Source organism: Miniopterus natalensis, chromosome 2, assembly GCF_054644295.1.
Source record: "Miniopterus natalensis isolate mMinNat1 chromosome 2, mMinNat1.hap1, whole genome shotgun sequence".
Classification (NCBI taxonomy): domain Eukaryota; kingdom Metazoa; phylum Chordata; class Mammalia; order Chiroptera; family Miniopteridae; genus Miniopterus; species Miniopterus natalensis.
This window is the reverse complement of record NC_142082.1, coordinates 168,918,729-168,931,682: the sequence shown is the minus strand read 5'-3', so window position 1 is coordinate 168,931,682 and position 12,954 is coordinate 168,918,729. Positions and strand designations below refer to the sequence as shown.

General features: G+C 41.6%; 1 protein-coding gene across 1 annotated transcript; it reads left to right on the top strand.

Annotated features, from left to right (window-relative positions):
- Window positions 1-4,014: 4,014 nt before the first annotated feature.
- On the top strand, window positions 4,015-10,700 carry NDUFA12 (NADH:ubiquinone oxidoreductase subunit A12). The gene is made up of 4 exons (XM_016221896.2): window positions 4,015-4,100; window positions 4,989-5,071; window positions 6,725-6,812; window positions 10,418-10,700. Exons 1-4 carry the CDS (start codon window positions 4,015-4,017, stop codon window positions 10,596-10,598), a joined length of 438 nt encoding a protein of 145 aa, XP_016077382.1. The 3' UTR covers window positions 10,599-10,700.
- Window positions 10,701-12,954: the final 2,254 nt, after the last annotated feature.

Sequence of the window (12,954 nt, the reverse complement as noted above, 5' to 3'; positions counted from 1 at the left end):
TTATAATTCAGTTTGACGACTTCTAGCTAAATATTACAGATTGACTATTAATTCATTTTCTTCCTCTCCTGAAATCTCAGTAAATGGACAGTAAAGTATAACCACATAATGACAAAACAAGAGAAGAAATCAAAGGATAAGAGAGTTCAATAAATTTTTGGAAAACAAAATCCAAGTAGAGAAAGACTGATTTAGCAGAGCCAGAATCAAGGAAGCTCTAATCTGAGTAACTGCAAAGGGCAGTGCAGTGAGAAAGAAGCCGGAATACCTTGCAGTATCCAGAAAAGGTGCTCAGTATCTGGAGGACCCAGGTGCTCATATTCAGAGATGGTACTTGGGACATAAAAAAGAAAGGATTGATTGCAAGTCCGTGTACAGAATCATTGAACTATCTTTCTCGATACTTAAGTGAGGTGACCACTTTCTGCTTTTCCTTCTTTTCAAGCAGGACGTCAGAGGTGAATGCTTTTAAAAAAACTAATTGGAAGATCATAGGATTTACAGGATACCAGGATGATAGAAAGCTTGGATTAAGATAAAGGGTTGAAAATATGGATTAAGTGAAAAATCTGCATTCTGAATGTGGGCTCCTTAACAGTGTTCCCAGAATGCTGGCCATAAGGTATAGGTTTCTCTGCTAGAACTTTTTCTTCACCTCCAGAGAAATGATCTCCAGACACTCACTTTTGGTTGTGTCTAGATAAGAAGCCTGATTGCCACTTTATCACTTCTGTGAAGCTCAGTAACTTTCACGTCATATGTGTGTATACATGGTGTTTCCATTCAGCTTTTTAGTGCCTACTGTTAAATATGAGTGTGGAGCCAGGACCACCAGATATTTGAGAAAAATCTCTAATACCTAAGAGATCACACATGGGGGGAGAGGGTGTAATAATGCAGGAATCAGAAAAATACCCTTATTAATATTTTGGAAGAAACTAGGTGTTGTATCCATTAAATGAGAACAGGATGCTTTGAAAAGGGAAATTTGGAGCAAGGAACAGTCCCTGGAAATTAAAAATGATAGCCAAAGCAATTCATTAGAAGGGTTGGAAGATAAAGTTGTTGAAGAACTCTCCCTGAAAGTATAACATACGACAGAAATAGAAAATAAGATAACATTAGAGAGTCAAATCAGGAGGTCTTATATTTTATGAGTTTAAGGAAGAGAACACAGGTGGGGTGCAAGGTGTAGTGGGGAGAGAAGTGTCTATGGTTATAAAAAGGCAATAGAGATCTTTGTGATTGAACTGTTCAGTATCTTGACTATGGTGACATACAGGAACTTACATGTGATAAAATTGTATAGAACTAAATACCCACACATACAAACGAGTACAAGTAAAATTGGGACATACGAACAAGATCAGTGGATTGTATAAATGTCAGTATCCTTGTCATATAGTTTGCAAAATGTTATACCATTAAGAGAATCTAAGAAAAATATAAACAGGATAGGATCTCTCTGTATTACCTTACAACTGCATGTGACTCTGTAACAATCTTGATTAAAAATTTCAAAGAAAAAAATTTTAAGGATGTTAGGAAATTATTACTTAGGCATTGCTCATCAGTGGCTGCTAAAATCACAAAAAGTGAAACAAGCAGACACCATATGTGCTTCCTCATGGAAGGATATCTTCACCTATAAAATACATTGAACAACAAGAAACACACAGGGACACAATCAACAAAATCCAGACTGGGGGAAACTACAGAAGAAACTGCCAGTTTATTCATCATATAGTTTGGAAGGCCCTGGCTGGTTTGGCTCAGTGGTTAGAGTGTTGGCCTATAGACTGAAGGGTCCTGGGTTTGATTCCAGCCAAGGGCACGCACCTCCATTGCAGGCTCGATCCCTGGCTCTGGTCTGGGAGCATGCAGGAGGCAACCAATTGGTGTGTCTCTCTCACATCAGTGTCTGTCCGTCTGTCTCCCCCCCGAAAAACAATAGAAATATATCCTCTAGTGAGGATTTAAATAAATAAGGAAGGAAGGACAAAAAAAGCAGGGGGTGGAGAATGGGAGAAACCTATAGACTAAAAGAAAACAGAATATGGTTGGAAAAACTAAAAAATGTGAGACGGGGAAATTTGAACCCTCCTTTGAATATTTAATATTAAGGAATTACTAACTTTTTAATGTGAGAATGATAATATGGTTATGTTTTTAAGAGTTAGCTGTATAGCCCAGCTGGGCGTGGCTCAGCGGTTGAGCACCGACCTAGGACCCAGGCAATAGGGGGGTTCGATTCCCCTTCAGGGCACATGCCTGGGTTGCAGGTTCGATCCCCAGTCGGGGGTGTGCAGGAGGCAGCTGACCAATGACTGATCATTGATGTTTCAACTCTCTCCCTCTCTCTGAAATCAATAAAGATAACATTTTTTAAAAAAGATACAGAAATATTTCAGATGGATTTTTTTTTTAAATAGGAAAACGAAGTGCATGAAAGTCACAGTTCAACATAAATTCAAATGTGACATGATTTTGAGCAATTGATAAAGAGTCTAAGAAAATTTGACCCTGACATTTGCAAGTTTTTCCTTTGGGGCCAAAGATTTAATAGCATAAAATTAAATCCCTTCCCTGTGTCTAGTCTCAATATTACTTAATTCTTTCAGGAAATACTGTGTTTCAGTTTTTAAACTCAGACAATGATGAAAGCTTGCAGCTACAATTCAAGTGTAAATCTTACAAACCTTGATATTTTGAAAGAAATGATACGTTGACTAGAGTCTGAAGAGCAAAGGATAGGAAGAGGTGAAGGAAGTGAGGTGCTAAATTTCTCATCTCAAATAATTGAGATTCAAGACAGAATGTTCCAAATTGATGAATTAAGGAATATATAGGTTTTAAAGCATATTATTTAAAATAGCCACTGGAAAATTAGAAACACTGTTCATTTAATATCCTTTATTATTTAAAATTTTAAATATGCGCAGCAGGCCAATGTGCAGGATGGGGCATTATGGGATGGGAGGCTTGGGGGTGGCTGGTGGTGTCCCTGCCAGCAAAGGCCCAGTGGCTTACAGCATCCACAGAGGTGGGGACGGCCTACGTCCAGGACAGCTTCTTCACTGACATCCTTCATGACGAGATGCTGCTGCCCGCGGAGCTCTACAAGGCTGCCCCAGGCCTGCTGAGGCTCCAGGGCTCCTACCTGGGCAATCTGAAGATCTCTGGCTAGCAGGACCCCCGAGGGCCAGGGCCTGAGCCGCGCTGGGTTACAGCGCCCTCAAGCAAGGAGAACCTGGGAGGCGACCTGCTCAGACCGCCCTGCCCCACTCTTGGGAACTCCGGGGGAGCGGAGCGGGTTTAGGCACTTCGTTTGCGATTGCGTTGCTCTTCTGTTCCTGTGCGGCGATATATATACAGGGTGTCCGGAAGGTATTCACAATTTGAATATTAATTTCAATGGGTTAAATCTGAAAATAAACATCAATTGAGCTATCAAAAAAATGTATGTGTCTACATTTTGAGGGGACACCCTATATATAACGCACAAATTACTTTTCTAATAATTTTAAATATTTGAATTTTCAATTTTAACCTTGCAACTAAGTCACCAAGTCCTTGAGGGCAGACGCTTGATCCCGTGCTTTTCTATTCCTCCTCGCTGTCCCTACACGACGCTGCAACAGGGACTCGGTATCGTGCGCGATACTGAATTCCTTCCTGGGATCTTGTTCTAAAGAATCACGCGCTGGAAAAGATTCCGAAGCGGTCCGAATCAGACATTTGAGATGAGGAAACTGGGGTCCCCCAGGGAGGAACCTCCCCCCGGGGAAGCCCAGGCCAGGTGAGTTTCCACCACCCGGCGCGCCGGTGCTTCCCAAGGAAACCTAAGGGCGCCTTCTTCGGAAACAGGGAAGTGGCCGCACGGGGGCGCTCCAGCTCTGCGCACGCGCAGGACAGGTGGGAACCTTGGGCCGTACGCTCCCTGCAACTGAGCGTTCGCTTCCCCCCGGTGCCTTTTGAACCGCGCACCCGGAAGGCCGGGGCCCGCGGGGCAAGATGGAGTATGTGCAGGTCTTGAAGCGCGGGCTGCAGCAGGTCAGCGGCCACGGCGGCCTCCGAGGCTATCTACGAATGCTCTTGAGGTAGGCGGCGGAGCCAGGCGCCTGGCCTCGGGGCTGGACTTGCGCTGGCTGGGTTCTTGGGAAGGGGCGCGGGTTTGGGTCACCTTGGAGCAACCGCAGCTCTGGTCAAGGACAGCCGGACAATCTCTGCCTTTTTAACCCGGGGCCGTAGTTTCTTCTCGGGGCGGGAGGAAGGGGGGGCTCTCCCAGAGACAGGACCAAAGCCGTCTATAGAGACAGAGCTGTGACGTGGAGGCGAGGGCACCTGGGCCGCACCCCTGCCCTGCTTCCCGGAGAGTAATGAACGTTGCCACTGACTGTGTGACCTTGGGAACGGTCTTTCCCCCCCTTATTGGCCTTCAGTCTCCCCCTCTGTCCGGGAAGGCGTTGGACGAGGTGAGGTGGCCGTAATGGTCTCTATTCGTCATGACGTCCGACTGGCAGCAGCATCTGTGGAAGCCAATTGGAGACCCAGAGTCGGATGAAAGCCCGGGCAGTCATATCATTTTAAGACGAAATACTTTGGCTTCCTGCTTTCCTGAAGGTTTTTGCTAATAACTCCAGTGCCTCTGATTGTGGATACAAGTAATTTGCATCTGTATGTTTAGTGTAATTTAAGTATGTCAGTTGGATCAGTTTATCTTTCCTCGTGCTCTCCCGTGCTACTGGAGGCAACATTAGCAGGTGGCCTAGAACTCGGCCTGAAAGCTGGCTCTTCAACAGTGCCTGGTGTGAGCTTTGAGATGAAGGCTAGAAATCTACAACTGTGACGATCCCCAGGCATCTCCTAATTTTTCTAAGTGATGCAGCAGCCTTTGCTTCTTAAAGTCAGTATTCTCACTTAATTTACGTTTGTGTTTTGAACAAAGAATCGTTCTAAAATATCGGTTTTCTTTTGGATATTCACAGGGCAAATGATGTGAGAATTGGTACATTAGTGGGGGAAGACAAATATGGAAACAAATACTATGAAGACAGCAAGCAGTTTTTTGGTGAGTGCAGTGTTTTTTTGGTATGAATAACAGGAGTGAGCTTAAGATTTGACTTGACTCTCCATAATATACAAGGAGCTTCTTTAATGAATGTGTAAACCTACATATATATTTTTTATTTCATGGGATTATGTTACACATTTGTTTATAAATGGAAATATTTTTACATTAAAACCATGGGCAATTTTTCCATATTGCTTAGTTGGATGTACCTACAGCATTCTTTTTTGTTTGGGTATTAGTGGTTTTTTATTTAAAAATTTTTCCCCATAGCATTCTTTTTAATAGCAACACAGTATTCCACTGTATGAAGAACCATTATTTTTTCAAACACTTTACTATTGATAGACATTTAGATTGCCTTCAACTTTTTTTTTTTTTTTTACTAGAAGCGATGCTTCAGTGGACCTGATTGTAACTACTTGTTTAAATATTCTAATAATAAATTTCTGGAAGTGGAATTGCTGAGTCTGAGTATACACATTTAAAATTTTGATATATTTATTGCGGAATTTTTAAGGCCAGTTCTATCATCATGGCCTAACTTATGAAGCCTTACCCAAGGTTTCTTCCATCTGCCTCCTTGGATTATTAGTTACTTATTCTCAAAATTGATCTCTCTAATAGAAGAAGCAAATCCTGATTGAAAACTGTATTTCTTTAAATAGATATGGTCATGTTTAAATTGCATTAGTTGATATTTGTTGATTATATGTTTACCTACGAAAACTCTCTAAAGTAAATGAAGATTATCTTTTGCTTATTGGTTTAAAATCTATTATAGAGATGAGTTCAGTATTTCCTATTTGTGGGGTTGGGCAGTGAGGAAGTGGTAGAAGGAATTAATATTTATTATGCATTGACATGTTTGATGCTGAAATAGGTGTATTTGTGTGATATTTAATTTTCATAGCAACCTTAAGATGTAGGTATAATTATCTACTTTTAACACACAAAGAAACTGACTGAGGCTTATAAAATTAGCCTAATATTCACTGGTAATAAGTGACAAAGTCTTGATTGGAATCCAGGTCTTTCCCCACCTTAAGGACCCAATAGAAACAGTCTTGTAAATTGTGGTTATGCCTTCAGCTACTCCATAGAAATGTGTTAAAGAATGTAGCCATATTATTTTGATGACGTGAACTGTCCTACTTATCTAACCATCATTTACACAGTTTGCTTATGTATAATCAATTTCTGAAAGGATCTCTCATGGTCACTTAAAAATATTTATATGGAAACATATAATACAAGTATGATTGCTTTGAGTACATTTCTCCTGCCCCATTCGTAGGAGGAGCACTTTCTCCTAAATACCCTCACCAGCTGGGAACACAGTCCCCTACTGACTCCACTGATTTCTTGGCATGTGTGGAAGCAAGGGTTTTCCACAGAGTAGGTTTTAGTCCCTGTACAGGGATTTTGCTGTGGCAGCTACCAGGCTGTTGATAAAAGCTTGTCAGACACTTTCTGGAGCTTGCTTTCACTATTACACCCAGGGTGCTATTTCTCTACCATTTCTCTTATGTAAGAGCACATAAAAGTCTTATCTTAATTAAAAGGTTATTTTTTTGATATTATGCAATTATTACTTTTTTGAGGTTGTGTTTATTTTCTCACATCTTTCTAAATGTTGATTTTTCCACTCAGGCCGTCACCGATGGGTTATATATACTACTGAAATGAATGGCAAAAACACATACTGGGATGTGGATGGAAGCATGGTGCCCCCTGAATGGTAAGCTAAATCAACATTCTATTTTTTTTTTATTTTTTGGCTTGGCAATGTTTGTTTTATTACACAAATATTTATTGAATAGCTTATTTATTTATAAGGCAGTCAGTGGTATTCTGAAAGCATCTGTCTCAGCTATGTATTTCATAGTTTTTGTGGATCAGGAGTTTAGACCAGACACAGACTGGATGGCTTATCTGTGCTCCAGTCTATCAGGCCTCAGGTGCAAGATTCAAAGGCTGGATACTGGAATCATCTGAAGACTTGTTCACTCAGTATCTGGAAGTTGATGTTGGCTCTCAGCTGGGGACATAGCTGGGGTTTCCTCAGGCAAATACTCTGAAAGAGAAACAGACAGACAGAAACCATATTGCCTTGTCTGACTTAGTCTTGGAAATCACCCATTACCAATTTTATATTTCATTGGTGGAGACAATTAGAAAATTCTGCCCAAGTTTAAAGGGAAAGAATATAGACTCTATCTCTTGATGGAGCTGTGACAACATCACAGTATATGTTGGGATATATAGTAGTGTGGCTGTCTTTGGGGGGAAAAACAATATTCCACAGTATCACCTGCCTGTGGGTGAAGGGAAAGGTAAAAAAAATTCTGCCTCTGATCTTACTTGGCAGTTTGACCTTAAGCAAGTTCATTAACCTCTCTGGGGCTTAGTTTTCTCACCTGTAAAATGAGAACTCCCAAGTTCCTTAGATCTTTAAAAACTATGATTTTATAATATAACCATTTTGAAATGAAATTCTAAATGCTCTTACTTAAATTACCAAATTTTATATTAAATATTCCAAAACAAAGTACTGATTTCTATCCCATAGGTTGCTGAAATAGTACCATTTGGTTGATATACAATAAACTGGAGATTCTTTTTAGTTAGTCCAGAAAATGTCACCAAAAAACTAGTAAATATCAGGTTAACTGATATTTTATTTTAGTTGAGCTTGATCATCAGAAATAGTTTTTGGCTCTAGTGAGTAGCAACTGGGATAATCTCAGAATATTCACCTCCATTGTAAAGGCTCAATTAGAAATCCAGGCATGTAACCTAAGTGAGTGAGGTATGAGACAATAGGGAATAGTGGGGACTATAATGAACTGAAAAGCACACACTTCATCAAAGAGGGCAGCAGCCCTATTCATCTTTCCTCAGTTCTATCAGGTGAGAATTTGGCCAGGGGTTTCCAGATAGGATTTTTCAAGAAAAAATGGAAATCTGTATTTTATGGTGAGATTTTTTTTGTTTTTTTATATGTTAATTTAAAATATTTATCAGCTTAAATACAGCACTATCCAATACATGATGGAATGTTCTATATCTGTTCAGTAGGGTAGCCACTAGCCACCTGTGGCCCTTTGAAAGGTGGCTAATGTGACTAAGGAAATGAATTTTTAATTTTATTTAAATTAAATGGGCTACTCGATTGGACAGAATAGTTTTGTTTTTGTTTTAGTCTTTGTTTTTAATATTGTGTGAGCTAAGCAAACATGTTTATGAGACTTCACCTACAACCAGTTTTAAACCTCTGGTCTACTGCTTGGACCAATTAGGAGCATTGACCCATGTCATTGATGTGGTTTGAAAACCCTGGTATTGGATTATGTCTTTAAAACTAAAACTCATTGGCTCTTAACAGCGGCACTGATGCTACATTCTAGGCTGAATTTTTGCTCTTTTTAATGGGAAATAATAACCTATGGTTTTGTTAAGGTCTGAGGAACTGTGATTTTAGATGTAGAGCTGTCTGCCTCCTCCAGAGGGGCATGCTGTATGTCAGGGGCACTCCTTAAGACCAAGGTTTCAAAGTGGAATTGGTTTCAGGAGGCGAAGTGTCCCAGTTTCAGTTTGTGCGGTTGACTGTTTTTCGGATGGGATTGGTCCTGGCAGGTGTAGAAGGCGGGTGAGCTGCCTTGCTCATGTTGAGATCTTTCCTTCTAGGCACTCACCTAACATCAGTGCTCAGGGTCTGTACTTTGGGAGAGTCGGGGGTGAGTGAAGGAACTGATTTAAATTATGTGAGATGAAACAAAAATTATAAAATAGTAAAAGATCTGAAAAGATAAAAGTACTGTTCAGCCAGGCAAGCCCTTTCCTATGATCTGACATCACATAGAGAAGAAGCTCACAGCCCTAGAAGACATCACTCCAGCAGGTGCCTGAGGGCAACTGAGGATACAGAGCTGTGAGGGAAGTTTAAAGGCCTGTGATGAGTCTTTGTAAGAAGATATGATGTGGGACGAGCTCAGCTGTTTGTTTCTCAGACTCTTTTGCTGAGTGTCATGTATTGTGCAGTTCTGAATCTGTGGACTCTTACCTGTGGTTTGATTCATGAATAAGCTTGAGGTAGGGTTGATTTTTAGCGAGCTAGGCATTATTTTACACATAAAATAGTGAAGAACAAATACAAAGTATCACCTTTATGCATTCAGATAACTTCATTGCACAACCATCAGGTGCAAAGACCTATTGCAGGCACGGGATACAACAGTGAATAAAACAAAGTTCTTGCTCTCACCTGGGGAGACAGAAAAACAAATATGTTACGCATTTTGGGCAACAGTAAACACGAGGCAGGTAATATGAAGCCAGCATTCCTAAAGGGATGCAGAGTAAAGGGCGCGGGAGGGTTGGTGGCTGTTTCATACTGGGGTTAGTAAAGACTTCTTCCAGGAAATGATGTTTGAAGACGGCAGGGATACGTGGAGTGGGGTTGGGGGGTGAAGAGCTCCAGGCAGCAGGGACCACAGGTGCAGAAGCCCTGTGTGTTTGGGGTATTTTGCTTGTATAAAGGACAGCAATATGGCCGATTGGGCTGGAATGGAATGAGCGAAGGGAAGATGCATATAGAGACCCTCTTCCTCTTCCTCAGCATTGGGCTTCCAACTGCACAGCTTCATGAGCCAGAGCAACCTGAGCACATGGGAACTCCAGAGTCAGCTTCTAACACCTCATAGTAATACTGTAGCTCACCAATTTTATAATGTTTTGGTTTTTTTTTAAAATATATCTTTATTGATTTCAGAGGGAGGAAAGGAGAGGGAGAGAGAGAGATAGAAACATCAATGATGAGAGAGTCACTGATCAAGCCCGCAACCCGGGCATGTGCCCTGACCGGGAATCAAACCCTGATCGCCTGGATCCTAGGTTGACGCTCAACCGCTGAGCCACGCCCGGCCGGGCTATAATGTATTTTTACACCTAGAGTTAGGATACATATTCTGTCAATAGTGGCATAATTTAATTGGCAGCATTTTCCTTTCTTAGAGATACATAAAATAAGGGCGTGTCTTAAAATTGATGGTGTCCTAGATTTGATGAAATACAGTAAGGATAATAGCAATAGCATTTGTTGGGTACCTGCTATGCACAGGAATTTTTCTAGGTGCTTTATGTGTATTATCTCATTTAATCCTTATACTGACCTTGGGAAGTAAGATGTTCCGATGAGAAAACTGAGGCATAGAAGAGCTCAGCTAGTTAGTGAAGGAGCTAAGATTTGAGCTCAAGCAGAGAATAGCCCCAGAGCTGCCCTCTTAACCGTCCTCCCACCACCCTGCTCTCCTCTTCATAACTGTCTTCTCTCCCCTCTTTAAGGCACCGTTGGCTTCACTGTATGACTGATGATCCTCCAACAACAAAACCACCTACTGCTCGTAAATTCATTTGGACAAACCATAAATTCAATGTGAGTGGCACTCCACAGCAATATGTACCTTACTCCACCACTAGAAAGAAGATTCAGGAGTGGGTCCCACCTTCAACACCTTACAAGTGAAGACAATGAAGAACAATTTAAACATGTAAAATATGGGGCTTTTCATGTAATTGCACTTTTACTGCTTACTGTTAACTTAATTAAAATTATTTGATTAAACAATGTCTTTTGTGTCTTTTTGCCCTTAATTTGTCATTTATCAGTTGTAATTGAAGTGTAGACCTCTGTTGGGGTGGCTGCTGGTTTAAGGCCCCCCTTGCTGAGGGTCATGTCTGTGCTTCGTGACCTTCCCTCCAGACCGTAGCTGATTGATAGGGAAGACCTAAAGCTGAGGTGAGCCCAGTGGATCTCCAGGGAATGTGAAACTTGAATGGAGAGACAGAGAGGCTGAGTCATCAGAGCTGGGTGGCTTTTATGGTAGTTCTAAGGAGAAGGTTTTCAGGGATTTCCTATTTCCTGAGCTTGGGTTCGTTCAGTTTATTTGAACCATCCCAGGATCCATCCACTCTATTCTTATTTCTTTAAGCTAACTAGGGTCACTGATTTTTTTGTTGTTTGCAAATAAAAGAATATATTCAGATTGGTTCCAGAAAATGGGTTGTAGGCAGAAGACCTTCAGGGAAATGAGGGGTCTTTGGCATTGGTTGTGTCTGGGTAGGACAGGAAGCAGTGCCACATCCCTCTGTATTCTGGATAGAAAGCTAGCGGCTTCAGTATTCAAGTAGCTTATCAAGCTATTTGTTTAGTTACCAGGATCCATAAACCCCCTGAGGATAAGGTCCTTGGATACTGCTTAGCAGCCACCATAGAACATTATAATGGTGATGGAAAAAGAATGCAAGGATCACCCAGCTGGATGTGGCTCTGCGGTTGAGCATGGACATAGGATCCAGGAGATCATGGTTCAATTCCCAGTTAGGGCACATGCCCTGGTTGCGGGATCAATCCCCAGTCTGAGGCATGCTGGAGGCAGCTGATCAATGACTTTCTCATCATTGATGTTTCTATCTGTCTCTCCTGCTCCCTTCCTCTCTCTGAAATCAATAAAGATATATGAAAAACAAAAAGAATGCAAGGATTATGGAGTTGGATAGTTGCTTTCAAGGGCACTGGATAACTTAAGCAGAGAATGAACCTTAATTCCCAAATTCCAACTCAAGGCAACTCAAGGACCATTGAGTGAAACTCTGGGCAATAAAATGACTTAGCTAACCTCAAGTTTTTTATATGAAAACTAAGGAATAGGCTGGGGTCCTGACTGTTGGTATAGGGATATCTGGAAGGAGCTAGAAAGGCCTTGGTTGCACTTTAGCGTCACGTAGGGCAATTTTTAAGCTCTAGAGGCCCAAACTATTAAGCCAGCATCTCAGGGTTCCAACTCGATTCCACTGCAGGTGAGGTGGTCTACTATTGAGGGCCAAGGGGAAGCCACTGGAGCATTGTTTCTACCAAAGTAAGTAAAAAAGCAATATATCTTCAGGGTAATTACAGAAGCTAGTATAACCATCAAAGGGTAGAAAGTTACAAGTGGGGTAATGTGTCATATCCTCAAGTACATGTAGAGTGCACTTCCATTTGGCCAGTGAGCAAGATCGATGGGTCTAGGAGAATGACAGTGGACTTTGCATTAAAACTGAATCTTGAGGTGATACGAATGACAGCTGCTATTCCTGAAATGGTCTCTACTGGAGCAACTTAGTACCGAGGCCACTTAGCCTCTGGTATTTGATACGCAACTATTGGTCTAACCACTGCATTTTTATCCATTTTGGTTCACAGGGTCCTAGCAGTTAGCTTTTACCTGGCAGGGACGGAAAGAGCTTTATAAATCTGTCCCACAGATGTCAACTCCAGCTGTTTGCTACATGAGGATATTTATTCTATCACCAAACCATAAGATGTCACATTAGCACGCTGAGTTGATACAGGGCAGCAGATACCAGATACATGAGACTCGTATTCAAAGAATGAACTCAGAATCTCATGGAAGTATAGGCACTTGGCTGCTTAGTAATATCCCCAGGAACTCAGTGGTCTAGCGCTTGCTGAGATAGCCCCTCCAGTTAAGGACAAATTGCCACATCTTGCCTGTTCTACAACTAAGAAAACCACAGCACCTTGTGGTGGAGACAGAATACAGCACACGGGTGTTTTGCACTGATTTATTTACTAGGCGACCTGAGAAACTCAGCACAAAACAGTCTCTGGAGGAGGCCCAGGCTGCCATCCAAGCGGCTCTGCTCCCCAGCCTTCTCAAAATACCTGGGAGACTTACTGAAGTCAGAAACAACTCCCAGAAAAACCACAATGGAAACCCATAGGATTGCAGAGCAAGGCCGTTCAGGAAGATGACTATTTTCAGAAGAAGCTCCGATTTGCTACTGGTATGTGGAGACCGTGGGACACATGGGGCTTA

What these genes read in the sequence shown, in the direction of transcription:
- NDUFA12 (XM_016221896.2), top strand. Translation starts at nt 4,015, where the DNA reads ATGGAGTATGTGCAGGTCTTGAAGCGCGGGCTGCAGCAGGTCAGCGGC. An exon ending in AGACAGCAAGCAGTTTTTTG is followed by an intron (nt 5,072 to 6,724) that starts GTGAGTGCAGTG and finishes TTTTCCACTCAG; the next exon opens with GCCGTCACCGATGGGTTATA. An exon ending in AGCATGGTGCCCCCTGAATG is followed by an intron (nt 6,813 to 10,417) that starts GTAAGCTAAATC and finishes CCCCTCTTTAAG; the next exon opens with GCACCGTTGGCTTCACTGTA.